The sequence below is a fragment of the Gadus macrocephalus genome, chromosome 13, assembly GCF_031168955.1.
Source record: "Gadus macrocephalus chromosome 13, ASM3116895v1".
NCBI lineage: Eukaryota > Metazoa > Chordata > Actinopteri > Gadiformes > Gadidae > Gadus > Gadus macrocephalus.
This window is the reverse complement of record NC_082394.1, coordinates 10,094,175-10,121,822: the sequence shown is the minus strand read 5'-3', so window position 1 is coordinate 10,121,822 and position 27,648 is coordinate 10,094,175. Positions and strand designations below refer to the sequence as shown.

Genomic DNA, 27,648 nt, shown 5'->3' with positions numbered 1-27,648 from the left:
CAACACATAACGGCAGAGCAGTTTCTCCTCTATTCCATTATTCTAGTCCATTCTGTCGTGTCCACCCAGCCTGACGTCGTCCGGCCGCTAGATGTCGTCTAGTCCCTAGATACCGAACCGGACAACTGGTTGTGTTCACTTGTTGGAGGGTCCAGATGGGGGCGAGCTTTGTGTCTGTGACCGATCTGTCTCACGCTTATTGAGCTGGGAACTTGAAAACTTAACAGCAGGCAGTTGCGGGGAAAGCTGGGATTTCGGTAACCTCAGCTAAAGAAACGTGTCTTTAGTTGCCCTGCAGCTGTGAGTCACATCAGCACGCAAGCCGTTTCTGCTGGACGGGCTTTTGGCACGATTTCCGGATACCATGGATGATTTAGGTAAGCCCGCTTGACATAATAATGCTACAACTATCAATGGGGTTGTTCTGCTAAAACATCAACACGGTCATGCTATGTTGACATGGTACTCTTTCTCTGGCTTCTACTGTGAGCTCAGTGTTGCGTTAAGTGAACTGATCGAGGGGACCATGGGTTAAGCACAACGTGGGACTGTGCAGGAGCATTAGGCGACAACCAGCACAAGGCTAATTAAAACAACAGCAGGGTTGCTTGGAGCGATTATGAGTTATACACAGATGTACATAATCGATGTTATGTGCTGGTGTGTTCTGTTGCCTCTGCAGCGTGTCGATTTTAACCTTGTGTCGACTAGGCGATTGTGTGTGTGTGTGTGTGTGTGTGTGTGTGTGTGTGTGTGTGTGTGTGTGTGTGTGTGTGTGTGTGTGTGTGTGTGTGTGTGTGTGTGTGTGTGTGTGTGTGTGTGTGTTAGATTGTGATATACAACATATTCACCGACTCTACACAAGTAGGACAACATGTTTTACTCTTTCCCCTGATATACCAATAGCCCAACCCGACAGATACATTCTTCATTTGGTTGACGCATGAAATGACATACCTGCAGAACTGAGGCTATTTAAAAGTCTTAAAAGCAACTTCAAATAGGCAGCGGACCTTCATGCAGCCTTGCCACACAAATCAAAGAAATCCCGTCCAGATGCTGAAATGTTACATCGGTAAGCCATTATCAGTCAGCCAAATGGAACATTTGAGTGGGCCTGGTCTCAGCTGACCTGAGAATGTAAATTCACATACCGCTTCATTTTCACTTCCTCAGTGGGTGGATGTATTATCTGACGGAGAACGGCTGTGTTTCCACTATGTAGCTTTTAAATTGAAGGCTTGTTTGGTAAGAGTACTGACTCACTTTAGAGTGGGAACCTTTACACAGAAAGAACAGGTTGACCAATCATCACCACAACGGAGCCTGATTAATTGTTAACGAAACATTCATATTTCTCTCATTTTTATTATTTTATTGACTCAGCCAGTCGTGCCCATTCCCTGGTGAGGGCTGCGTTTTGGAACTTCTTGCTGGTGTAAGCGCCAGAGACTTGGCCAGGAATATTGGTCATTCTATATGCAGTGAATATTTAAGGACCTTTCTCAGCTTACATGGGCAAAGGGCTTCCCTTAAAGTAGCCTCCTAAAATAAGACTTGCTCAACCTAGTGTAATTTCAATGTAGGGGGGGGGGGGGGGGGGGGGGGGGTCACACACACACACACACACACACACACACACACACACACACACACCAAATCGCAAGATTTAGAGACTTGTGAAAATGTGTTTGTTTGGGCTTTCCCCAACAAGGACATGCTTGTCTGTACTTTTGGAATGTCAGGTAGCTGGGAGAGAATGTGGGCTGCTCTGGAAGGACATAGAGGAAGACGTGGGGGGGAGGAGCCATGGGTGTTTGAAGTGAGGGGGCATTGGGAGGCTCCTCACATCAGGCCAAGCTTGTGGGTATTTATAGTGGCTTGACTCTGGGTCCTCAGGTCTCCAGGGCTGAGCGAGCAGCACCTGGGAACTTCCCATTGGTCTCTCTCTCACGCTCTCGCTCTGAGAGAGTCAGTTCGGTCCTCCAGATGGTCGACTGACTGACCGGAATATTAATGTATTTTTTAAGAATATATGTTGGTATGGTAATGGTCTGGTGATGGGTAGGTGTCACGACTCCATCCCATCCACATGCAGGGCTTGTCGAGCCTCGGTCACACTCCTCCATCCTTCCTCATCCAGCACCAGCTCTGCCTCACCCTCTTCCTCCCCTCCCTCTCTCCCACTCCTTCTCCATTCCTGTGGTGAGCCACATGGGAGTCCGAGGCTGTGATCTATCGGCAGCTGGGAACATTGCAGGGTAGGCTGCACGGCTGATTATCTGAGCTCTGCGTACGGCCAGAGCGCGCTGTTATGACACACGGCTTTCATTAGCCGCCGCCAGATGTACCCTATAGAGTTGGTTGTCGTCGTTGTTGTTGTGACTTGACGCACGCAAACAGACGCAGGCACACACACACACAGACAAAGACACACGCACACACACAGCCCCTCAGCCCCCCTCCTTCAACTGCTCTGGTTCTGCATCAACCAGAGATGCATGTCAAAATAGGCACACACACACACACACACACACACACACACACACACACACACACACACACACTCTGTTCTCTTTGAATCTTCTCATGTACCACTGCAGTTCTCCGCCTGATCACCTCCCCGCCCCACTTGGAAGGCAGTCCATTGTGGGTTGACTTAAGTAGCCTCGTCAGCGGTCTGAAGTGATCTCTCAGAGCCCTTGGCCTTGTTTAGCGGGGCCGCTGAAGTGGCTTTGTTTGAAGTGTCACTCATCGAGTGTGAGCTGAGCGGTGGGGGGGGCGGTGATCGCTTCATTAGTGCAGCAGAACTGAGACCTGATTTGGGCCAACATGCAAACCCTTCTGAGTTATTTAATACGGGGAGTATATTGAAACAGTACAAAATGTAAAGCGCTAATGATACTTGACACGCACACTTGACTAAGAATGCTGTTTGATCGTATACCACGAGATGCACAACCGGCAAAGTATTCCATCTGTTATGGGCATCACGTAGACGTGTGTATGTATGTTGAGGAGAGGATGGACCAGGTTGTCATATTGCATCTGGCTATGCTCTCGCAGCGGATGGTAAAGATTCAGAGATGAGATTCCCCCCCCCCGCCCTCCCGCTATGTCTGCCGGCCCCTCACTCGATGATGCTCTACATTATTATCAGCATCTTCAGAGCTCTCTCCCTCTTTATAGCATGCACCATGCAACATGCCAGACTCTCAGAAGACTATTTATTAACAAATATACCATGGATGTTGTGATGTAATTGTATCATACATTTTTTTTTCCACATTTATACGCTAGAAGTTACTGTAATCATATTTGCCTATAGATACATTAATCAATAAGTAATCCTGCAAGAGTCATCTATCCTCCAGTCTTTCGTCTCTCCATCTGTCCATGTTTAGCGTCAGAACATGATGTTGGCCATTTGAAACATATGGTACAACACGCGCACGCACGAACGGCCATGTTATGCATGCTCCTCCAGCTCTCAGTCTGCTGGTGTGGACGGTTTGTTCTCTGAAGGGGACGCTGACTAAGCAGCCACAGCTTTGCACTCAGCCAACAACCGTATTGACCAGTAGCATCCAAGACTGCATAGCCAACAATCCCCGCATCGCTACAATGTAAAGCATTGTATCTAGCGCCGCCACGGCTGAACACAGTTGAGTGTATGTGTTCATGATGACGTGCTGATGTATCCCTCTCCAGCCGCTGGGCTGCTGTTTTAGTCGGGATGTCATGAAAACACAACCCCCGTTCCTACCAAGATTAATAATGATGAAAAAATGAGGCTGGAATTTGAAAATAAAACGTGATTTGTTACTGTATTGGTTGGACAGTTGAGCTCAAAGCAAGCAGAACACGGCCCTGCCACCACCTAGGTCAGGGCACATTGTTTATGCCTCCTTTGTTAAGATGTGCACTAATGGTACTAATTCTAACTTGACACTTTCGATTTACAAGTGTCCACCAAACGGCACGTATTTCATTTGAATTATTCAGCAGTGGAGAAACCGAAAAACAACTGAAAAAACAGAAGTTCTTGACAACATTGAAACCAGATAGTTAGGTGCCACAATAGAGATCCGGATATGAATTTCCACAGCTGCTGCTGTCTCATCAGGTAGTAGCAACACTCATGTTTTCTTCCTCATCAAGAGATGACTTCCCTTATTTTGAAGGCAAATCATATCTGCTCAAAGCTGCCGTACTGTAGCCGAATGTTCCGGAGCGTGATCGACAGCTGGAAACTGTGATCCTTTACAGTCTGTTGTTTGCCTGGCTACTAGGACACAGGCAACAGTGAGTTGTCAGTGACTCACTCAAAGGATAGGTAGCTGGGGACTGTTGAGACGGACTGCATATTCTCTTTTAGTTTGGGACCAAGGACCATGACATTTAACAATATGGCTTTCGATAGCAGCCAGGCATTTCTTGGAATAGGCCTTGCAGATGGTGGTCAGCCTTTGTATATTGGATCCTGATTGGTCAATAACGTTCCAACTTCCAAGGGTGTCTGTTATTTTTCAATAACGTGACACCTCTGCCCTTATCTTTTCCCAAGCAATGTGCTTCAGTCCAACATTATTAACAGTGGTCAAAAATAACTATCGACCAGATGTTTCCTTGACGATGCAAAACAAAATCTCAAAGAAATACTGAGGAATATTGATTCCAGCTGATAAAAACTTTATAGATGAAAGTAATATCTAACTATTGTGGGAACCTATAAACTTATCCTTTATTGGAATAATGTACGTCGGCTGGTTTTGTTACCAAAATTCCTTACATATCCTGGGTATGGGAGAAGTTCAATCAAGCGGCATTCGAATAATGTTTGTTTCTGTATTCGATCTTGTATGCCCATTCCATTCAATGTATTTTCAAGCTTTGATTGTAACTGTTGTATCAGATATTGGCTTGCAAAAGATAAAATGTCATCGGCATATAGTGTTGTAAAGTCAACATTGTAAAACCCTGACCATTATGAAAAAATATAAATATATTGACACACACTCACACACTCTCTAATCCAATATATCGCCCTGTCTGATAGTTCACATAACGCACTGCTGTAATTAAACCTGATGGTCATTTGAATGTTATGATCATTGTAGTCCCAACAACCACCCAGCTTCATCCATGAGTGGTTGATCTATCCGCAGAGAAGTGGCTTATTATGCCATTGCAGATACGCATCCATTTCCTATATCACAATGGCCTTAAATGTCACAAAAGCACTGGAACCAAGGACCTGTTTTCCTCTTCATAATAAAAAGATGGGTCATATTTGGATGCATGGGCAAAATTAGCTTTCGACCTTTCAACGTCCAGCCGTTTTGTTGACGGATCGAGTTCCCCAGCCTGAATTCCTCACTGTGCAGGGATTCTTATCGTGGTGCTTCATTTGACGTTGATTGACAGCTCGTTTGATAATATGCAGTTGGCCCTGTGGCCAGGCACAAAACAGAAACGGGTGTAGACGGCAGCGCGGCTAGGTGCTGGAGCTCTGGAGGGGGCTGGCTGAAATGGCAAATCATGCATAACCTCCCGTGGTTCAGTGTCCAGTGTTGAAATCATTGTCCCTTGCTGTCATGGTGTTTTTATATCACGGATGGAACTAAGTGCATCGTTAACTTCCTGTATCGGATTTGCTTTTGCTTTGCCTGCGATATTCTCAGATCCATTGCCAATGCCTTCCTGCTTTGACTCCAGAGTTGCTGGAGGATGTTTTTTCAGGCCTTTTGTGAGGCTGACATCACAGGGCAGTGTGGAGGCCGGTGGGTCAGTGCCAACTTGCCTGTCCGTTTGTTTTGGTAGAGGCATTAATAGGGAGTAACAGGCCCTCTTTTATCAAGTTATCGACCCACTGGGGTTATAAAACAATGTGCCTTGACACAATGAAGCCCTTTTAATTAGTGTGTGTGTGTGTGTGTGTGTGTGTGTGTGTGTGTGTGTCTGTCACACAATGACATCTGGGCTCACATTCAGTGAGTAACTCATTAAAGATGATTCTGGATTCAAACAGCTTGGGCTCATAGACATCATAAGCGATGCTAGCTCCAGATCACTCCTCTGCTCCATGCTAATGAATCAGGGTTACACACACATCGACATCGCACACACATTCCCTCTCATGCTAAAGCAGCCCTGGTGGTTTTTCATCAGTGATTTGGCTGGCGGAATGCAGTGTGCTGCGTTCCAGGCCCCCCCAACTCCTCCTCCTCCACCTCCTCACCCTCCTTCTCCTCCATCCATCCTCTGTTATCTCCCTGCCAGAGGGGGACAAAGACCAGCTTGTCTCTGGTCCTGTGACCCACGTTGACCCACAGTGAGTGGGCCCAAGGCTAGAGAACAAGCATTACCCGCCATACACTGGATTTACTCAATTTCCACATGTTTTACTAAGGGATCAATTCAGTTTCTAAATGTTTTCATATGCTTTTTTTGTATTGCTACCAAGGCGCATGATGAAAAGGAAATTTTTATAAACGTATGCCATGCCATGATACCGGGAAACCTCAAAATAAGCCTCTGTGTGTATCATTACCCCAACACCTTTAACAAATGATGCTTAATGCGGAAGTTTGCACTTTGCTACGGTTGAATGTGGTTATTGTTTTCTTTGAAACCAAGGCGTTGGATGCAGCATGAGATAACCACAGGAGGAAAGCCCCTGGGCTAAGTGTTACCTCTATTTCTCTAAGCCGTTTAACAAACTGATGTGCAATTCAAATAGTGGTGAATAGCCGGGGGGAGGGTGGTGTATGTGGTAAAGAACATAGACAAGTTTGTCTTAGAGATATGTACAGGCCTCATTGTTTACATGCAGTATTTGACCAAATTAAAACAGATTAATCTTCAATCCGGACCAACACAATTGTAGTCCGATTTACAAAGACAATGAAACCATATCTGTTGGTGTACATGTATTAGACACCTGGCCAGGAGGTTGTTGTAAAGAGATTATGTTTGTACAAATTGATACAGGCAGCAGTAAATGCATGAGTTGCCCGGAGACAGTTGCTGTGATGGGCAGCCACTGGGTCCCTGATTTAAGGTCCGGGTCATAAAAGGTTCCTGCAGCACAAATGGCTTTTATTGAGTAGCTTTAGTTAAGGTTGTGTTACTCTGATTGGTCAATTCATTGGAGGGGCCCTGAACGTTCCCCTTGGTTGGAGGTTGGCTCTCTGTGATTGGTTATCATGGACAGCCACCAATGCCAAGGACAAGATATTATCCCCTCTCTGGGTCTCCATCAGTCCGTTCATTGCAGATCCAGTAAGATATCAAAGAACTAGATAGTTATGGAGGCTGACGGTCCTGAACTAACTCGAGCGTACGCAGAACTAGTTGAGCGCATACTCTTTTGAATATGAATCACAATCTTTTTAGTTTAGAAATGATATCACGATTCTCTGCCACGATTTTTTTCTAACGAAATGTAATTTTTATTGCACACATGAACAATGAAAAAATAAATAAAAAAGGCAGTGCCAAACATAGTTTTTTGGCACCTCTAGCACGTTGCGTTTCATATGGCCCTTTATAACTGATTAAAGTGCAGTATCAAAAACGGATTGATCTATTTTGTACATCTAGCAGCACATTGTCTTTAATTGCTGACCTTTTATAGCTTCTGAACCAACTCCACACACCTGTAAATGAAGGCTTAAAAATAAAAAAAAACGATTTATAACGATTTATCATGCAGGCTTAATTGGGAATCAGAAGAGTGGAATAGAGTTGCCCTATGTGCATTCATCTTGCTTTGCTGTTTCATAAGCCAGAGAAGTGGAAATATTTCCATATTAATGGCGTCCATAGAGCTTCTTATTGATCCAAGCTCGCTTTATGTATGGACAGCACAATAGTGACCATTGCATACCCAACAGCCCTGCCAGACACTCCAAGCCTGCTGGGTGGTCTTGGCTCTCCTACAGTCATCAGACCTATAGTCTATACATCATCCACCTAATACCCTATGTGTGCGAGCACAGGGTCAGGGTAACCGTGGTATTAATAGAAGGCTGGAAGATTTCAGCGTATCCTTGGAATGTCTGGCCTAAGTTAAGTACACACGGTGTGTGTGTGTGTGTGTGTGTGTGTGTGTGTGTGTGTGTGTGTGTGTGTGTGTGTGTGTGTGTGTGTGTGTGTGTGTGTGTGTGTGTGTGTGTGTGTGTGTGTGTGTGTGTGTGTGTGTGTGTGTGTGTGTGTGTGTGTGTGTGTGTGTTGCTATGGGGAGTCTATGATGGAGTCAGTTCTTTGCTAGACCAGGCGTGAGGTGCTGGAGCACACTGAACAAGCTCTGACCTTCTGACGGGTAGCCTCGAAGTGGAGAGGCCTGTCTGTTGGTGTGTGTGTGTGTGTTAAAGTAGGACATACTGTATGTTTAGTAGTAGAACATACATAGTTGTAAATAGTTGTCTTCTGTATACAACGAGGATGGCAGCAGGGGTGGTGTCACACGGTTTGTTTCTGGGATTGGCTGTAGGTTGATCCCATTCTCTCTAGTGGAAATCAACGTTTGTTGATAAAGGCCCTTGGAAAACTAAAAAGGAAACGAGAGGTTCCAGACGAACACACATTGGTGAATTTGTGTGTGTGTGTGTGTGTGTGTGTGTGTGTGTGTGTGTGTGTGTGTGTGTGTGTGTGTGTGTGTGTGTGTGTGTGTGTGTGTGTGTGTGTGTGTGTGTGTGTGTGTGTGTGTGTGTGTGTGTGTGCGCTGATTTGAGTATTTCCTGAGGCTTGGTTCCACGGCCATCCATCACGCTCTGCCAGGGTCACTCACTGGCTAGCCCTCCCACAATATTGTTATACCAGAATATGTTATACCAGAAATGACAATGTGTCATTTAGATTGCCTGCGCACCTAGTTGATGCACTCCTCCTGTTTCTATCCAACAGCTGTGCTGGCCAAAATGTTTGTCCATTACAGGAGAAGAGTCCATATTGGATCACGTCAGTTTGTTGTGTGGGAAGGAACTGAACAGAGCTCCTCCAATAAATGGCGCCTTTGGCTCTTCTTTCACCTGGGGTGTGTGTGTGTGTGTGTGTGTGTGTGTGTGTGTGTGTGTGTGTGTGTGTGTGTGTGTGTGTGTGTGTGTGTGTGTGTGTGTGTGTGTGTGTGTGTGTGTGTGTGTGTGTGTGTGTGTGTGTGTGTGTGTGTGTGTGTGTGTGTGTGTGTGTGTGTGTGCTGATTTGAGTATTTCCTGAGGCTTGGTTCCACGGCCATCCATCACGCTCTGCCAGGGTCACTCACTGGCTAGCCCTCCCACAATATTGTTATACCAGAATATGTTATACCAGAAATGACAATGTGTCATTTAGATTGCCTGCGCACCTAGTTGATGCACTCCTCCTGTTTCTATCCAACAGCTGTGCTGGCCAAAATGTTTGTCCATTACAGGAGAAGAGTCCATATTGGATCACGTCAGTTTGTTGTGTGGGAACTGAACAGAGCTCCTCCAATAAATGGCGCCTTTGGCTCTTCTTTCACCTGGGGTGTGTGTGTGTGTGTGTGTGTGTGTGTGTGTGTGTGTGTGTGTGTGTGTGTGTGTGTGTGTGTGTGTGTGTGTGTGTGTGTGTGTGTGTGTGTGTGTGTGTGTGTGTGTGTGTGTGTGTGTGTGTGTGTGTGTTGCACCTCTTATTAATTTGTATTTCTTCATATATTATAGATGTGTTTCCAGGTTGAGGCATGTCAGGAATTTGAGTCTGCCATGTTCATCTTGATTAAAGGAAGGAACTACAGTAAGGAAGGGGGGAAGGTAGGAAAGGACAGATGTTATAGCTGGAAGGAAGGAAGGATGGAAGGAAGCTTAGACGGTAAAGCAAAGGATGGAACGAAGTAAGGGTAGACTGTAAAGGGTGGATGGAAGGAAGGAAGGAAAGGGTAGACGATGAAGGACTAGACGAATAAACAAGGAAGGTATCTTGGAGGCTCACGGATGGCATTTGGTTTTTAATTGAACGTTTGTGTTTGGCTTCTGTTCGACATTAAGCACGGCGTACGATGATGGGCTTTTCATTGAGCTGCTATGACATTTACCGTGTGTGATAACGGAGCATACGAAAGCTTCCCTCGCGGTCTGCCATAAACCTGAAATGCTGCAACGTCTCCACCTGCAGGATATGAGAGGCTGTGATTCCCACTGGAGATGCCTTCAACACAGATCAATAGTACATCTGTGGTCTTGCTCGTGGTGTGTTCCCAGAAACGAAGGGCGACCGCTCGGCTCTTGGCAGCTGACGCGAGAGGAGGACGGCGTTGTTGTCGATTCACTCTGCACCCCACCGTCTGCTGGTCAGCAGTGTTTGTGAGCGACTCGGGAAACGTGTCATAAAGTGAGGAGACGGGCAGGCAGGATATCCTGCCAGAGATAATGGAAACGACGGGCTCTGTGGAGGGGCCTTATGTAGATGGTATCATCCGCGCAGTCCAAAAATCCCTGTGGTACTACCGGTTCCTGTTTTTCATGTATGAGTCTGTGTTATTCTGCACAGAAGTCTGCTCTGGAAATGATGCATGATGATGAAGCCGCTTCTCGCCACATGATCCCCTTTTTTAGAAATGGCCGTCAACCGCAAAACGACTGCATGTATACACTTTTTTTTGGCCCCCGCAGTTCACAGCACACATCAGTGCATCATATGAATATCGATCCCGGTAGATGCTTTTACTTTTTTCGTCCTCAACCATTTCACCGAACATCCTTCAAAACCTATCCATTTTTTTTTTATATATTTTTGCTTCCCACACTCTCTCACGCTCTGTCTCTCTCTCGCTCTCTCTGATGAGCACCGCGCTTGTGTAATTAAAAGGCTCACCATTCATCTGGGAGAAGGAGCTTCTCCTTAATCTATGTCGACCCATATATTTCAGACACTTGGGGACTCGCCTGCACCATGTGCATACTTCCCTTTTTTTTTTTTTACCCATCCATCTCTTCCCCCACACACTCCTCTGTGCTTATTAATCAGCGTGTCTTCTCTGCTGTCCCATATGTATGTATGCTTAGACTGCGGTGCGTAATGCCAGAGCGCTCTGAACTCGACAGCGCTTTGAGTTTTTGACAGGGGACGACTGTCTAACAGGAAAACTTTGGCACCGGCTGAAATGAGTGTGAATGCAAAATAAATAGTTTGAACCTTGCCCGCTTCAGAGGATTTTGTGGATTAAGGGTGCATAACGCACAGTGTGTCTGGGAGAACTAGTAGCTGTGCTTCATGGTTGCGGTTCACACATTTCCTCTTCAATAGGAAGGATTGCACCACTGGGATTTCACCCTTTTTGAGCAGCGAAGATCTGTCTCTGAGGCCCGTCTCGTATAGCACAGCGCTTCCAAGCCTGAAGATAATTGGTTACCGTCAAAGGCTTCTTCCTCCCTATACAAAGAGAGAGCGACCAGGTTTTCCTTTTTTTGTTATTTAAGACTTTCAAAGTTGGAGATTTATAAACCTTGAATATCTTCTGCATCTTTTAAGTCACAAGATAAGCGCCCCTCTCTAATTTAGGAAATCTCCAACAGTATACATGAAGTTATTCTCGTCCCAGGGCTTTTATCTCTCAGGTTGGTTTGGTTTGCAGCCCGTCTCTTCCTGTTGGGGCCTGACTGCGGCTGGCTCCAGATGTCTTGTACTTGTGGACCGTGCTATGGCATGTTCCCCCAGGCATGGGGTGTCTGCAGCACACCCCACACACCAGTCATCACACGCTCTGTGCACATTTTAGAGCCTTACACTCGTGGATGCACCAGTATGGCTATCTTGCTACATCTCTCCTTCCTAAATGATGATGCCTCAAACTTATTATTTTTGTTGGAGCATGCCAGTGTTTTGCTTTGGAACAAATTATCTTTTCTATGGCCTTGAGATCACTAATGATATGAGACCAATGGATTGGGTCACGTTGTGATTGATCCCCTGAGGTGGTAGAATGCGGTCTGCATCGATCCAAAACAATCTTGTGCGGAATATTTAACTACAAACTCCAAAGCACTGGCAATGTCTGATCTTTCTGTGTGCTTTTGTACAGGGACCCCCAGTGACCACACACACACACACGCGCACACGCACACACACACGCGTGCCACTGCATCACGTGAGCCCAAACCCTGTTACTTGGCTGCAAAAGTGTAAACAGTGGGCAGCAATGAATCATAATGGAATGTGTCTGGTCCGTTGTGTCCATGTGGAGTAGGAGGCCTCCTCTGTGGAACCCTGCCTGGTCGCTGGCATGCTAGCCACGGTCAGGCTGAGTGTGGCCAAAAGGATCCGGTGTTGATCTAGTTCTGCCCCGTCTCCTCTCTGTCTGGTGACGAGTGAGCGTTGCCCCTTAGTGATGCTGTCGTCGGGTCAAGATGTTCACTATTATTATTTTGCGCTAAATATGCGGAATATTTCCAGTGACCTAAGGGTCACCTTGGATACGAATATCCTCAATTCAAACCGGATGGAGTTGATAATGAAATATGAAAGACGTGGTCAATTTTACTGAAAGCCTGCATGGGATTTGAGTATGAAAGGGCAGCTGGTTATCTATTTATTATTTATACTGGTTCTAGCCTAGTCCTTCCACTCCCTTCTTGTGTTTGAACCGGTTGATAAGAACTCCTGTTAAGTTTGTTCGTTCCCCTCCCTTATTTCACAACCATTGGCTGTGTTGCGTGGCGTAGCCTTAGGGAATGGTGTGTGTGTGTGTGTGTGTGTGTGTGTGTGTGTGTGTGTGTGTGTGTGTGTGTGTGTGTGTGTGTGTGTGTGTGTGTGTGTGTGTGTGTGTGTGTGTGTGTGTGTGTGTGTGTGTGTGTGTGTGTGTGTGTGTGTGTGTGTGTTGTGAAGCATAACTCCACCTAGGGTTTCAGGCTGACAGGCTTGTGCCAGCATAGCAGTGGGAGGAGGCGTAGCAGCAGGTAAACATAACCCAAGCCCTGTTCCCCTCTGCCCTCTCCCTCTCCCTCTCCCTGGTCTCACCTCTCCCCTCCCTGTGCCTCACGCCCCACTGCTGAGGCCGGTAGAGCTAAGAAAGGCAGTTCCGGCCTGGCAGGGAGTCACTGTGGGCTGCCCTTCTTCCTTCTCCTTATCTCTCCTGGGTGGGTAGTATGTGTGGGTAGCCGAGCTCTGGTCTTTTCCTAAGGTACGTTTCATCTTCAAATCTTTAAAATCTGCTGCCCTCTCTGTCTCTCTCCCTCGCTCCATCTCAGTGCTCTTTGAAGTTCGGAGTGTGTGTTTGTATGTGTGAGTTAAAAGTACTGTACCTAGACTTTTTTTTCATGGTTGGGTTGGTTCAAATTCTTAATAAGTTGACGTAGAAAAGTAAACAAATGTTGTGCTTGGGAAGTTGGCATATCTTCTTTATGGCTCTTTCTCATTGAAGATACAACTTTGAAATGATGTGTTGTGCTTGCGAGAGACGTACGCACTAATTAGGTTTTACAATACGCCTCTCAGAATAGGTTGTAGTGTTAAACATTGTGTGTGCGTCTACATTGTGAGACTGTCAGGAGGTCATAAATGGTACCTAAATTGCTCTAGCGCCGCATTGCTTTGACGTTTGTAGATACTTAATTTGGGTGCTTTATTGTTTTATGGCTTGTGACATTCTGACAGAGTAACCGAACACTGGTGGGCTTGTTGAGTGAGCTAAAATGGGCCTGCAGGGCACAGTAATACGGCCTGGGCCCTTCACTAAATCCACAGTAATGTCGTAAGTGTCTCTTCCTACCTACTCGTTAGACCTGCACAATCACAGTTTGGTGTCCCTGCACTCTGCGTGTATGGTACAGGCGTTTAACACGAACTGAAAGTCATGACTGAGTCAGGTGTGTGTGTGTGTGTGTGTGTGTGTGTGTGTGTGTGTGTGTGTGTGTGTGTGTGTGTGTGTGTGTGTGTGTGTGTGTGTGTGTGTGTGTGTGTGTGTGTGTGTGTGTGTGTGTGTGTGTGTGTGTGTGTGTGTGTGTGTGTGTGTGTGTTGTTGGCCCACTAGGGTCAATGAGTAACCAGAGGAGTGGCCCAGACACCTCTTATGATTCAGGCGGTTTCAACTCTTCCACCACCCTCCAGTGAAGTCACTCTTCTTGTGTGACCTTTTTGGAAGACGCTGGCGACTATCTTTCTTTTGATGGTATACACAACACCAAAGAGAGCCTCGAAAAATATCAACAACAATCGGTGTGTTTGCTGTTATTTTCCGTAGATGCGCTGTTGGCGGACCTGGAGTCCACAACATCACACATCTCCAAGAGTCCGCTCTTCCTGCTTGACGACCCGGCCTACTCTCTGCCCATTGGTCAGTCGCACCAGCAGGACCTCGTCTCCCCGCCCCCGGGTCCACCTGACCAGACCATCAACGGACTAGACGACACCCAGGTGAGTCCGTGTGAAGACGAGACGTCGAGCCGGACGGAAAACCGGATGTTAAACGATAGCAGTTGTAGTCGTAGCGTTGGCTTTTGACAGCTGTGAATGTAGGTAGAGGTTGTTTTAGTAAGGTCGCCATATGGATGGTGGTCCTACATTGTGAGTAATGTACCTGCTGCTCTCCTCAGTCTTTCAGCTCTGCCCAACGGAGTACTTGGTCCACAGAGGGGGGCAGTCCCGATCCGGCCCCCACAGAGGAGGAGCACGTCTACAGGTAGGACTTCGGTGTTATCCAAGAAACCAAGGAAATGACTCGCTTGTTGAGGCATATACTTTATTTTGGCACCGCTGTGATGTCTTGGTATACAAGCCAGTAGCAGTGACAGACAGACGCAAAGACTCAATATAAATAACAATATAATAAACAAAACGAAATGTGAGCGAAAATATTCTCTGTTGATTGTCTCAACAGTTTCCCGAACAAACAGAAAAACAGTGAATCTTCAGCCGCCGCCATGAACTCTTCTCTGGGCAGCAACCTGTCCGAGCTGGACCGTCTGCTGCTGGAGCTCAACGCAGTCCAGGACAACAGCCCCTGCTTCCCCACAGAAGGTTCATTTACCTTCTGTATATATACACCAGACTTTGATGTCTTGACGCTAAATCCTCCATATGTGGATCATGTGCACGGGATTAGCTTGTTGATAGCATTCCATTGCGCACATCTGGTTTGGCAATGCTTTGATGATTTGATATTTCATAAAGTACAGCTGATGCTAATTAAAAGATCAGTCTTTGGTAGGTGCATTTCCCCAAATAATGGTCAAAATAATTCAACAATTTGTGGTCATATTAATTAACCGAGGGCTTCTAATGATGGACATGAGCAGACTATTTATCACTGGACCGTGTGCATCACAGGCCTGTAGGCATTTGAGAAATCAGGCCACCATTGCGATGCACACATCCTTTGTTCATTCCAAACACGCATTGGACCCAGGCAGATGATCCACATGGTTTTCTGTCCACAGAGGACGCCGCACCCCCACTGCCGTCCAACAGCATACACCACTATGTCCATGAGAACGGAGTGTCGCCTCTCACGAGCCACAACCCTCCCCCTGCTGTCTTGGAGAAGCCCAAACGCAGCCTGGCCACCCGGGGAATAGAGGACGTACGGCCCAGCGTGGAGAGCCTCCTGGATGAGCTGGAAAGCTCTGTGCCGATGCCCATGTAAGGAAATAATAATGAGGAGGATGAGGATTGATGATCATCATACTGCTGCTGCAGGTTTCGTCGTGTCGATCTCTAGATGCTATTATCAAAGGTTCTAGATGCTTGGTTGATCAAACGTTTTGGATGCTCGCTGGTTCAAAGGTTCAAGATGCAAGGAAGATCACAGGTTGTACATGCCTATATCGAAGGTTCTGGATGTAGCTGACGGGTCACTAGCTGTTAGTATCCAAGGTTCTAGATGTTGGGTGGATTAGAGGTTCTACTTGCTAGGTCACTAAAGCCTAGTAAAAAGGTTCTGGGTGCTAGGTCACGAGATGCCAGCGTCAAAGATTCATCATATCCCCCATCAGTTTTTCATCATTCTGCTTATTGATGGCATTCCATTGCACACATCTGGGCTGGCATTGAGTGATGATTGATATGCAATCAAATGCAGAGGTTGTTAATACATTGACATTAACCAATTTGGTGACTTGACTTGAGGCATGGGGCCAATACTACGGCTCACCACAGTGTCGGCTCACCACATGTGTCTCGTTAGCCCCGCCCCTCTCATGGTGTCCGAGGAGCCGACCGACGGCCCGGAGACGGCTGCCCAGCAGCAGGCCAGGATGTCTGCGTCCTCCGCCACGCGAGAGCTGGACGAGCTGATGGCGTCGCTGTCTGACTTTAAGGTCCAAAGCAATGTGAGTATCGTTGAGGGGGGGGGGGGGTCGGGGGGGGGGGGGGGGGGGGGGGGGGGGGGGGGGGTCGGGGGTTTCATGTTGGGATGGAGCAGTGGATAGATTTTGATTTGGAAATGTAATGTCTGAATTTCTCAGTAGAAGGTTACTGCTGAGGAACACGTCTGGTACTGTTTTGAATTGGTTATTCAGTTTTAATGATGTTTCAGTGCACCAATGGTTGGTTTTATTATCAAATATAGATGCATTCTTTTTTTGGGAGGACATTTCATTATCTTTATAAGGCTTTCGTTCCCCTCCCTTATTTCACAACCATTGGCTGTGTTGCTTGTAAAAGGTGGTGTAATGTAGATTGTGGTAAGCTTTGTGTTTTTCTCTCTCTAACTTGCCGATAACGCAGGCGAAGTAATTAGAACCTGTAGGTCAGTTATCTTTAATAATTTAGTTTGCACAAAGGAGTATAATTAGGTATTACAGAATTAGGAATTAGTTGTGTGTTTATTTCGTAATTCTACTAATCGAGAGCCGGTAAAGTTTCGAAGGCAGCGTGCTAGTTTCTGTGCATGCATGTGGAACACCTTCACGGTTGACACTTTTCTTTTTCAATCCTTTTCCTCTGTTCTGTCTTTTCCTCTGTGTCCTATTTGTTTGTGTTGGTAAACACACCTGTTTTGGGGGGCTTAGTCGGGCTCTCAGTTGTCTGTGAATCTGGAGGGGGCAGATTCCTCATCACCAGCTGGCTCCCCCCCTACTGCCCCTACCCCATCGATAAGCTCCTATGATGCTCAAGTGGACGTTCCCTCTCCCACCTGTGACATATCACCCTCCTCCACCCCATTCATGTTTGATCTCCATATAGATGAAGATCACTCCATTATAAGCGACGCTCCTTCGTCGCCTACTACGACATCTGCATCCGAAAGCCTTCAGTATTCCCAGACTCGACAGATAGACAGTTGTGGCAACGTTAGCCCCGATGTCCCGCATAGCGTAACGGTCTCCAGTGCGATAAAGTCTCTAAATCAGGCCAGCGAGGTGAGACCTGCTCATGTGGCACCAGCTAAAACCCCCGCTATTAAAAGCTCAACGTCACCGTCTATGACCAAGAGCCCTAGTCCTGTTGCTAGCGGCCCGAGTCCACTCACTGTTGGCCAAACCCCTAGTGCCGGTCCTGCTCCCGGGGACCCTAGCGGTCAGGCAGAGGCTGCCAGGAGCCTCAGTCCAGTGCCACTCTCTAAAAGTCCAGAAGCTGAAGCTCATAGTTCCCTTGAAATCAAGAAGGTTGCTAGTCCAGTTCCGCCTCGCAAATGTGCAAGCCCCGTAACGATACCAAAGGTATTTGGTTCGGCTAAAACCCCTAGTCCTATGGCCGTTCCTAAAAACCTTGAGGCGATCCCGAGGGGCTCCAGTCCGGTGACCGTTCCTCGGCTCTCTAGCCCGATTCCAAAGTGCTCCAGTCCTTTTACAGTACCTAGGATCTCAAGCCCCCTAACCGTCCCTCAAACCCCGATGCCAGCCTTAGACACCGTCCCAAAGTGTGCCAGTCCGCTCCCGGTTCAACGGATCGGTAGTCCGTTGGCGTCCTCGCTGAATCAGAGTGCAGCCGATAGGTGCCCCAGCCCAGCCACGGTCACCAAAATAACCTACACGGTTCCACATGCTAGCAGTCCCCGGGCCTCCCCCATCACCCTCCCTGCCGTGTCCTCCAATAGCATGTCACCCCCCCATAAAGACGCTCCGGACAGGGACTTCTCCTGGCCGTGCCGGGCTCCGTTATTGAACGACGCCCTGGACAAACTCTTGGCTATGGGCCCGGGCGAGATGCACACGAGGGGGGGCTTCGACGACGGATTCTCCGACCTCGGAGGGTACTCCACTCAAGGAGGGTCAATGCAAGGAGACGAGGATAGGCTGTGGGACGACGAGGAAGGGATTTACCCCAGTCTCAGCCGGGACGGGACCTTGACATCTATGACCGACTCCAGCTGGATGGATGAGTGTATGACCCCCTCTACCTGCCCCGGGACCCCAGACGTCATGCAGGAGCTGCCCTCGCAGCAGCCCTCCGCCGTCGAACGCTTATCCGCATCTGGACAAGTAGGACTCTCGCCTGGGGGCTCCCGAAATGAGATGCTGAAGCATGGCTGGAATGGCCTTCTTAAGATCCCATCTGGGCCTTTGATTATTAGGACGTTTGACCCTAGCCACGTGCTTGGCTCCATCAAAGATAGGCTGTATTTGAAATTATATACAAACCCCTACTACATAGTGGATATAAATGTAAATGTATAACGCTTTGGACAGGGGGAATTATTGTGATATCAGACCAACTCTTAAGTTCCAAAATTGCAGTCCTCATCATGAGAGTTTTTAGAATTGATTTACACAAGGGGGTGGAATCCATAATACATTTATGTGATGTTACTGAGAGGAGAGGAACATTTTTATTGAGTTATTGCCAAGCCCTTCCCAAAGCCTTACTTCAAAGTCTCCCTCAACAGTATTACAGAAGGGTAAATAAATATCATTAATATTGATGTGTGGCCAACGGATGATGATGACGGATACGTTTTTCAGCCTCATTGGGACAGTAGCTGAAAGAAACTTATTTCACCAGAGCAGGTCTTTTTTTAACACAAAAGTCACATGCACACACGCAAAGCATCTTGATAAACAGTAACCGCCCTTCTTTTTTGAGGTGTGGTGCATGAAATGCTTCATCCCCCGTTACAACACTACAACATACCCGGAGGCACACGTCCACGCTGGTAAATAACAGGCCGACTCTTCCTGGCTTTGTGTTTGGGAAGCTTTGCTGAAGGTTTTCCGTGCACGCCTCCACTTGCTCCTGGTTGACATAGCTGTCTGAGTCATCATCATCAGGACCTGGCTTGCCGTCTTTGCACAACAGATGTGTACACTGTGTCCATTCATCAACTAGTCAATGATCCCTTGCCTCATGGCGCAGAAGGTTTTTTTAAAAAAGGCTCAGATGCTAGACGATGGCATGTTTGCTTCAAAGTGCGCTACACTCTGTGGACTGTTTGCATCTCCTGACTTGGTTTGGCACTGATCAATGAGTAGAGTGGGTTTGATATTTGAAGCTGTGCAGCATGGCTTGCCAAAAGACATTTCACCTGCTCCAATTTTTTTGGCAACAAGGCGGCACTGGATAAAGAAGTGCTTTTGAAACACAAAATGTACTCGGCCGGAGCCAGTGCTTGTTGAAGCCATCCTGCTTGTGTGATTATTTTTTTTTTTTTTCTTAACTTCAACGTGTGCTTTGAGAAATAAAGCAACCCCCCAAACCCCCCACCCCACCGCCGTATCATTCACCCCTCCAGCTCAAGGCAGTCATTCGCCGCACCAAAGAGACCACCAATGTGCACCCCATGTACCGAGAGGGGCTGCTGCGGCGCAAACTGGGCGCCGTCCTCGTCAACAAGAGCAACTCTCAGGACCGGCTCATCCAAGAGCTGCAGGGGAAACTGGGCATCGGGAAGGCGGAGCGCCGGCGCAAGCAGCAGCCCGACGATTGGATGACGGAGGGGGTCATTGTCATGTCTAACCCTCAGCGCACGCGGGAAGAAGGCGGGGCTCCGACCGTGGATAAGGTAGAGGGGAGCGACCGGGTAGATAGAACCAGACTGGTGTTAAAAGACGGAGCTGGTACCAACGAGTGATTGGCACCGTATTAAGGGATAAGAGCTTCGAAGAATGACTAAGCAGAGTGGGTTTAATCTACGCTTTTCCAACCCAGCTGCATTTGGACTTTGAGAAAGAATTTTGGAGTCAAATTAAAGCTATAAATAAGGCTTTGTTAACACTTTCACTTTTCTATTTCTTTCTAAATTTCGTTCATATTTGATCCTGTCCTTTTCCTCTGCTCTGTTCTTTTCTCGTTGCTCTCCCGTTTCCATCCTGCTTTGTTTCTCTCTCTCTCTGTCTCTCTGTCTCTCTCTCTCTCTCTCCTTCAGATCATCATTCCTCCCGTGTCCCCCGCCCCACAGAGAAAAGTCCTGCCCCCACCTCAGCCCAAAAGGCCTGCGCCCGTCCAGCAGGCCCCGCCTCCTCCTCTCCCGCCGCCCCCGCCCACCCCGCCTCCCCCCAGGGAGCCCACCCCGCCACCTCCACCACCACCACCACCTCCGCCCCGGGAGCCTACCCCTCCCCCGGCCCCGCCCACTCCGCCCCCGGCCCCGCCCACTCCATCACCCAGCCCCCCGCCCCAGCCGGCCACGCCCCCTCCGCCCCCCAAGGTCTTGGTGTCCGTGAGCTGTCAGACAGAATACGACCCTGCCTTCCCACCGATGCAGGCACGGCAAAAGCACACATTCACCCCCCCCCCCCCCCCACCACCACTTTGCTTTGTTCACCCCTTTTCTATTTCAAACTCTCATTCTTCTCTGTCGGATTTTGATGTTTTTTCATTATTGAATGGTTTTATTCGTCTGAATCCGCTGTGATTCAACAAAGGTTCTGCCTTCTGTGTGAAGTCAGCTCCCACAGTTTTTGATTGTCTGTGCTGGAGATAAATCACAACAATTCCTCTCTAGCCCCCTGCTGTGGCGACATGTAGTCTAGTGTTTGCGTGAGACCCCCACTTAGTCCAGGTTACACGGCGCATGTAACACTACATTTAGGCATATCTGGTCCCTCTCGATCCCTCGCCCACTCCCTCTCCTCACTTCTAATGGCGCCAGGGCTCATGGTGTCAGATAAGGGGGGAGAGGTGGTAGACTTTGAGGGCTTTACAGGGTTGGGATGGGATGGGGTAGCGCCCGTGCTCCAGCCGCTCTTTAACTGTCCTGCGCAGGAATGTGAAGCCCAAGGCCCGGCTGGACACCCAATCCGCCCCATGACAGCAAGGTTACCGCTACCGTTTTTAGCATCCCCCATAGGACTTCCGTCAACAGGCCCCATTAGGGTAAGGACCGGGGTGTCACTCTAGAATGCCGGTGTAGAATCGTTCTGTTTTTAGCTTGGCGAGGTATTCAGATGTTCCCGGGTTAACGGCCTTGTTTTTGAAGATGCATTTCTTCAAGCGCTGACTGTGTGTGTGTGTGTGTGTGTGTGTGTGTGTGTGTGTGTGTGTGTGTGTGGGCAGATGGATGATTCGGGAGAGAGGGGAGATTCCTTGGTTCCCCGTAATGAGACTTTTTGGTAGATTGTGAAGCTTTACCTTCACCATAAGCCAAAAGAAGATGGATATATATGTTTGCTCAATATATTTTGTAGTTCCTGAATCAGACATGGCTTCTTTGTAACTAGAAGCTTCTTTCTCAGTTTTGGCTATTGAACAGCTCTCCCTAAAGGAAGATGGTCCAGTCCCTATTGTCCGGGGGGACTCTGTTCCACGGCAATCAAGCAACACGATGTGTAATCAGGTTGCTTAGATGTATATGCAAAATACCAACATGATCCGATTTCTATAACGTGTTTGAGTTTATTGGCTTTTTGGATGAGGGAAGAGCTGTGGAAAGACCTAGCCCCAAATATGTTTTAAAAAAGCCTTCAAATCAATGCACATTGAATCAACCACTTTTCTATTTCTATGAAAACGGTTCTCAAACCAACCAGAAAAATTATGATTTATTACTTTTTCATTGGGTGCCGCATATTTCAGATTCAGTCTCAGGGGAAGAGCTCTCCGACCGGCCCTCTGAAACAAGCCAACAAGCTTGACAACATGCTGGGCAGCCTGCAGTCGGACCTGAACAGGCTGGGAGTGCAGACCGTGGCCAAGGGTGTGTGTGGTGCCTGCAAGAAGCCCATCGTAGGCCAGGTAGGTGGATATACACCCCTCCAGATGAATACAGGTGCAGACAAAAGCCCACTGATAAACCCAAACACATAGTATATCAATTAAGTATCTTGGGTCCAATAATACACAGTTATTTAGAATATTAAAATATGAATTTGTCCGTGTTCTGTTTTGGGGTTGGATAGTTTTTGGGAAATCTTGCACCAGAGGGTGCTCCAGTAACTTGTCCTAGTTTACTAAGATATGCTGTGTTGGCCTGTGTCCTGCATATTTCCTGAGTGATTACCATTCGTTAAGGCCAAAGCCACTAAATGTATGAATAATGTATTGTCTCAAATTTTCCATCCGTTTATCACTGGGATCATTTCTTATCCCAGTGATAAGATGTACAATCAATGTACAATCGATGTACAATCAATAATTTAAACTCAATGACGGGATAACTTTAATGAGAGAAAGTAATATTTACAGCTCCTGGAAATTTCAAGTCGCCAACATTTCCTCTCCTATAGTTGGATTTCGAGGTCTTTGGAAATGTAAAATTGACTTTCCAATTGTAATCCCCACATAAAAACAAAGATTGCAGTCCTGTTCCGTGTATACAGATTTGTACACTGAATCCCCTCCCTCACCACAGTTGACCTGAATGTTGTCCTTGTCTTCACCAGGTGGTGACGGCTATGGGCCGCACGTGGCACCCTGAGCACTTTGTGTGCACCCACTGTCAGGACGAGATCGGCTCTAGAAACTTCTTTGAGCGAGATGGACAGCCTTACTGTGAGAAGGACTACCACAACCTATTCTCCCCGCGCTGCCATTACTGCAATGGGCCCATACTTGACGTAAGAGATGTGGTTGTGCATGCAATAAAGGACATTTATGATGTGATTTTTATATTCATAAAACGGCCTAATTTATGGATATTAACATCCAACTGGCTCACGTATGGACCATCAAAATATTTTGGTTGTTAAAAGTGAAGGGGATTTTGGCAGATTAATTGTTGTTTTCTCCCTAATTTATGAGCTCATTCCTATTTAAACTTTATAAGTGTAAAATACTTTGGTTAGGAAGTTCAATTGGACTTTGTTCGAGGGATTAGCCAACATGAGTCATTATTCTCACATATTTTCAGTAATATCAGACAGGCACAGCAACCCAGTCTAAATGCAGAGTAACTCACCCCCCAGTTAACTACTCAGGTTAGCACTAGCTTACAAGAGACCACAAACAAATGCTTTCAGCTTGAGTTATTTCCTAGAAAATACTTTTCTTCCTGGAATGGTTATTGTTTTGGCATCTAGGCCTACATTGTGTGTGTTTGTTGTTGTTCAAGGTACATGAGGAATGGTTTGAGGCCTGGAAAACATGAGCCAGCAGTGCACGCATCTGCCCATATCTCCTGGGAGCTTCTCCATAACTAGCCTGCCCTCTTCTGGTCGTAGTTGATAGTTTAACTGAAAAAGAAGGAGTTAAGAAACCCCATTTTAATACAGGTTCAGTTTGAGTTTAGGTATTGGCCAGTGGGCAGCAAGTACTGAGTTGAAAACATGCAGATGACAATATTGTTTACATGTTAATATGGGAGACGGGACAGCTGCTTATGATGTTTGATGTTGTATGTTGATGTTTTGATGTTGCAGAAAGTAGTGACTGCTTTGGACAAGACCTGGCACCCAGAGCACTTCTTCTGCGCCCAATGCGGTGCCTTTTTCGGGCCTGAAGGTAAAATCCAGTCCTCCATGACGCCTACACTTCCGGATGCGGGCACCTAATACCTTAAAGTAATATTTATACAAAAATGGAAACAGAATCCTGTAGTAGTTCAGGAATTTAAAATCCCAGAATGCCTTTGATTGCGCACTTAATCAATCTGAACAAAAATGTGTGTTTAGATTGACATTGTTTGCGCAGGTTAAAGCAGTGTTAAAAAGCGGGTCAGAGGAGTTGACATGTGACCTTTTCATCCAGGTTTCCATGAGAAGGATGGCAAGGCGTTCTGCAGGAAGGACTACTTTGACATGTTTGCTCCTAAATGCGGAGGCTGTGCTCGTGCCATCCTGGAGAACTACATCTCTGCCCTCAACTCTCTCTGGCACCCAGAATGCTTTGTCTGCAGGGTGAGTTCTTCAGTGGGCGGATGTTTTTAAATTATTCAAATATGTCTTTATTGTTATGTCTAAAACATGTCTTAAATGAGGGCCAAATGGCCAAGCAATAACTTGTAGTAAACTGCTAAGAAGGCAAGTACAGTGCCTGAACTGGTCTCTGCAATTACATTTATTGAATCAACAAAATAAATCCTTTCTCAAAAGTCAAGTCAGCAGAATGTCCACCTGTTCCTGTTTCTGTTGACTTTAAATTCATTTTGCAAACACCATTCATCCAAAGCAACCTATTCTGCAACCTTCAGAGGCAGGTAGGGCTTTGGGCCGGGGAGTCCCCTCTGCTTAACCCCTGCCTTGTCCCAACCCTTCCGCAGGAGTGCTTCACTCCGTTCATCAACGGCAGCTTCTTCGAGCACGACGGCCAGCCGTACTGCGAGGGCCACTACCACGAGCGGCGCGGCTCCCTCTGCTCGGGCTGCCAGAAGCCCATCACCGGCCGCTGCATCACGGCCATGGCCAAGAAGTTCCACCCCGAACACTTTGTGTGTGCCTTCTGCCTGAAGCAGCTGAACAAGGGCACCTTCAAGGAGCAGAACGACAAGCCCTACTGCCAGGGCTGCTTCGTCAAACTCTTCAGCTAAAGCTGTTCCTGTTGGTGGAGGTCCCGGTGGGGAGGGGCTTGCACAAAGCGACCCACAGGAGGCCCCTGTGTGGGTTCATTCATTGGTTTCTTGTTTTCTAACTGCTGCATGTGTACCGTCTGTGCCCATCTATGTATTCACTGATGTGCGTGTCGTGTATGCGTGTGTGGGATACAGTGGAGAGGTGTCGATGATTTTAAAGGCTATTTCCATAGGGGATCACATCAGTAGAAGCCATGGTGGACGGCCTCGACATCAGCTGGTGAGGGGCCGTGTCATTTGCCTGATTATTCTTGGTGGTCATTCGACACTGACTAAAGGCAGATGTTTTCTAGAGAGATTTTAAGTTTTTTTTTTTAATTGAATGCATGTATTTGTTGAGTATGGTTGCAACAAATGCAGTGATTAATACTTTCGCAGCGCGATGATTTGTAAATGTTATTTTTTAACCCTTTCCCCAGGGCAAGAACCCTTATCATGTGACCAGACCAGCTCAAAGTGGTTTTGTGATGGTTTGGGACAGCTGCTTGTCAATTGCATGGACCACAGGCTTGACCTCAGTAATTCTAAAACATGTAGATGGTTTTACATAACCGATACTTTGCCTATGCGTGTTGAGATAATGTATTCATGTATTTTTCTAATTATAAGATGGAGATTTGCAATATTGAGATACATAGAGAAACGTGTTTAAAAACATGCACACTGGTTGGGGTCATTTTATTTTTTTTAGATTTTGTCATCCAATTGCAGATTTCCTCCCAAGACCATCGAGGTGGATTTTGGTTTGATCAAACTATCAGGTCTTTTTATGGAACTAAACTATACATATTCTTTAGTCTCTTTAGTGTTAAAGGCCTTGTTTTTCATGTCACCCCTCTCTGTTGCTGTTTTCTACCAATGGGCATCAGAACTTTTACAAAATGTCCCACTTAAATTGCTTGCACCTTTAAACTTTTAAACTGTGTGTGTGCGTGTGTGTGTTATCTTACGACCGATTTTCTATTAAATAAATGACGAAATTAGATCAAAATCTGTTATAAGTCAATACAAGTGTACGCTTATTAATGTTTCAATAGGTGCAACTTTGATACAAATAAGCCAAGTGGCTCAATATGGAAAAACTGAAATCATCTAAAAAAATATGAAAAGATATCCTTTGATTTACTGCTGCATATGTCCAAAATTGTAACCAAAGTGTCCAGTGATGTTAGGAATAAGCAGAATTTATCTAATGTTTTATGTTTGACTACTATGAACAAAACTCAGCACTGTTAGAATGTCATTGTCTTGATGACGTGAACCTGAGCTTGAGATGTGCTATGTGTTGTGCATTGTGTTGAATGGCATACTGCATTTCTAGGATCGATGAGCAGGATCCCGTCTGGCTGAGGGGTGGGGGTTCATCAGCACTTGCTGCCGGTTGCTATAACAATCAAAGAAAATGTGTAATACTCTTGGACATGCATAGTGTTGTGAAAATAACTGTTGTCATGGATAGAATTAAAATATATAAATATATTTTTCTCCAGGCTCCCAGGAATATGCAAAGAGCTGGCTCTATGGGCATATAATTATAAACCAGCGATGGCTCTCGCCTAATACATAACACCCACTTGTATTGGCTAGTGTTCAAGAGGAATTAAGAGGCCCTGCCCTGAATATTTAGGTTACAGGCTAATACCTTTTGAGATGAATGCTAACCTCTTTGATTATAATGTTGTATTGGTTAGCTGCCTCTGTAATGGGTAAACAGGAATACCAGGGCCGTTGTTGTTAGTAAAGCAACCTGAGTATTGTTCACTGTTTATTTGACAAGTGGCTTTTTACATGTTCAGTCTCTGAATGTAACCTTGATTACATTATTTGGTGATCTTTAACTTTTCACTGACGTTCATGCAGACTTTATTATCCAGATACATTTGTACGATTACGATACATGATGTTTTTTTAAAACAATATAAATGATTGTGCCAATTTTTGTATGCCAATGCAATGTCTTGTACACTGTGGAAATGTCAGTGTTTCTTCTGGTTGAGTCTTTATGGGTTAAACTCTAGAAAAAAAAAGAACGATTTGCTTAGTGCACTAATGCTGATTTCCAAATAGTCTTGCAAAACCATTACTGGACAATTTCCTAGACCCCACTAGGTAATATACTTTATATTGAGCCATATATATTTGATGTAGTTCTGTTATAGGCCTACCTTATATAACCACAAGCCCGGGGCTATGTGATATTAAACAGTTTCAATGTTTGAACTATGCCCCTAAGAAAATGTATTTCTGCTCATCTCTGGCAAGATTAGGGTTATGATTGCCTTATTGATCCAATGCTTTTGCTTCGAGTCCCCCCATGTTCATTGACAAATTAATGTGATATGTATCCTTTTTAAGTGCCACAATTACTTTTTCTGTTCATAAAGAGAACATTTCATAGCCTGGCAATGTGTTTGAATTCATGTGATTGACAATAAAATGTTATTTCTGTAAGTAAGCCTTTTTTGTTATGTATTTTTCCTTTTTATTGTCCTACAATCCCAAAAACGCGATCAATTCATGTTTGGGGGTTATTGTAATACTAAACCCACCGAGTAAAATAATATTGCTTTTAATGATGATAACAAGCCCATGGGTCTCTGGGGCCTGATGACGTTAGTATCCTGATCTTGTCATTAAGCGTTTGCAGCTGGCGGCTGATCTCGGCGATGCGAGGGGAATCATCCATAACCTCGATCCTCTGCATACTTCGAAAACGATGTAGGTCCAGGAAGTTTTTCTCTCCAATCTGCCAAATGCGCAGTTTAATGCTTTGCAGATTAGGAAAAAGCTTGAAAATCATTTCAGTGTGGCAGTCT

The 27,648-nt window shown here is 46.3% G+C and overlaps 1 protein-coding gene across 2 annotated transcripts; it reads left to right on the top strand.

Annotated features, from left to right (window-relative positions):
* The first annotated feature begins 129 nt into the window (after positions 1 to 129).
* Positions 130 to 27,287, top strand: pxna (paxillin a). Of its 2 annotated transcripts, XM_060070202.1 has the most exons (13): positions 130 to 377; positions 14,195 to 14,367; positions 14,547 to 14,632; positions 14,831 to 14,970; positions 15,390 to 15,591; positions 16,136 to 16,280; positions 16,962 to 18,374; positions 19,622 to 19,891; positions 21,904 to 22,062; positions 22,710 to 22,883; positions 23,685 to 23,766; positions 24,013 to 24,161; positions 24,524 to 27,287. In XM_060070202.1, the coding sequence occupies exons 1-13, from the start codon at positions 365 to 367 to the stop codon at positions 24,788 to 24,790; spliced, it is 3,273 nt and encodes a 1,090-aa protein (XP_059926185.1). In that variant the 5' UTR covers positions 130 to 364; the 3' UTR covers positions 24,791 to 27,287. The 2 variants fall into 2 exon arrangements, with proteins under 2 accessions (XP_059926185.1, XP_059926186.1); XM_060070203.1 differs by lacking the exons at positions 16,962 to 18,374; positions 19,622 to 19,891 and having other exon boundaries at positions 138 to 377.
* The last annotated feature ends 361 nt before the right edge of the window (positions 27,288 to 27,648 follow it).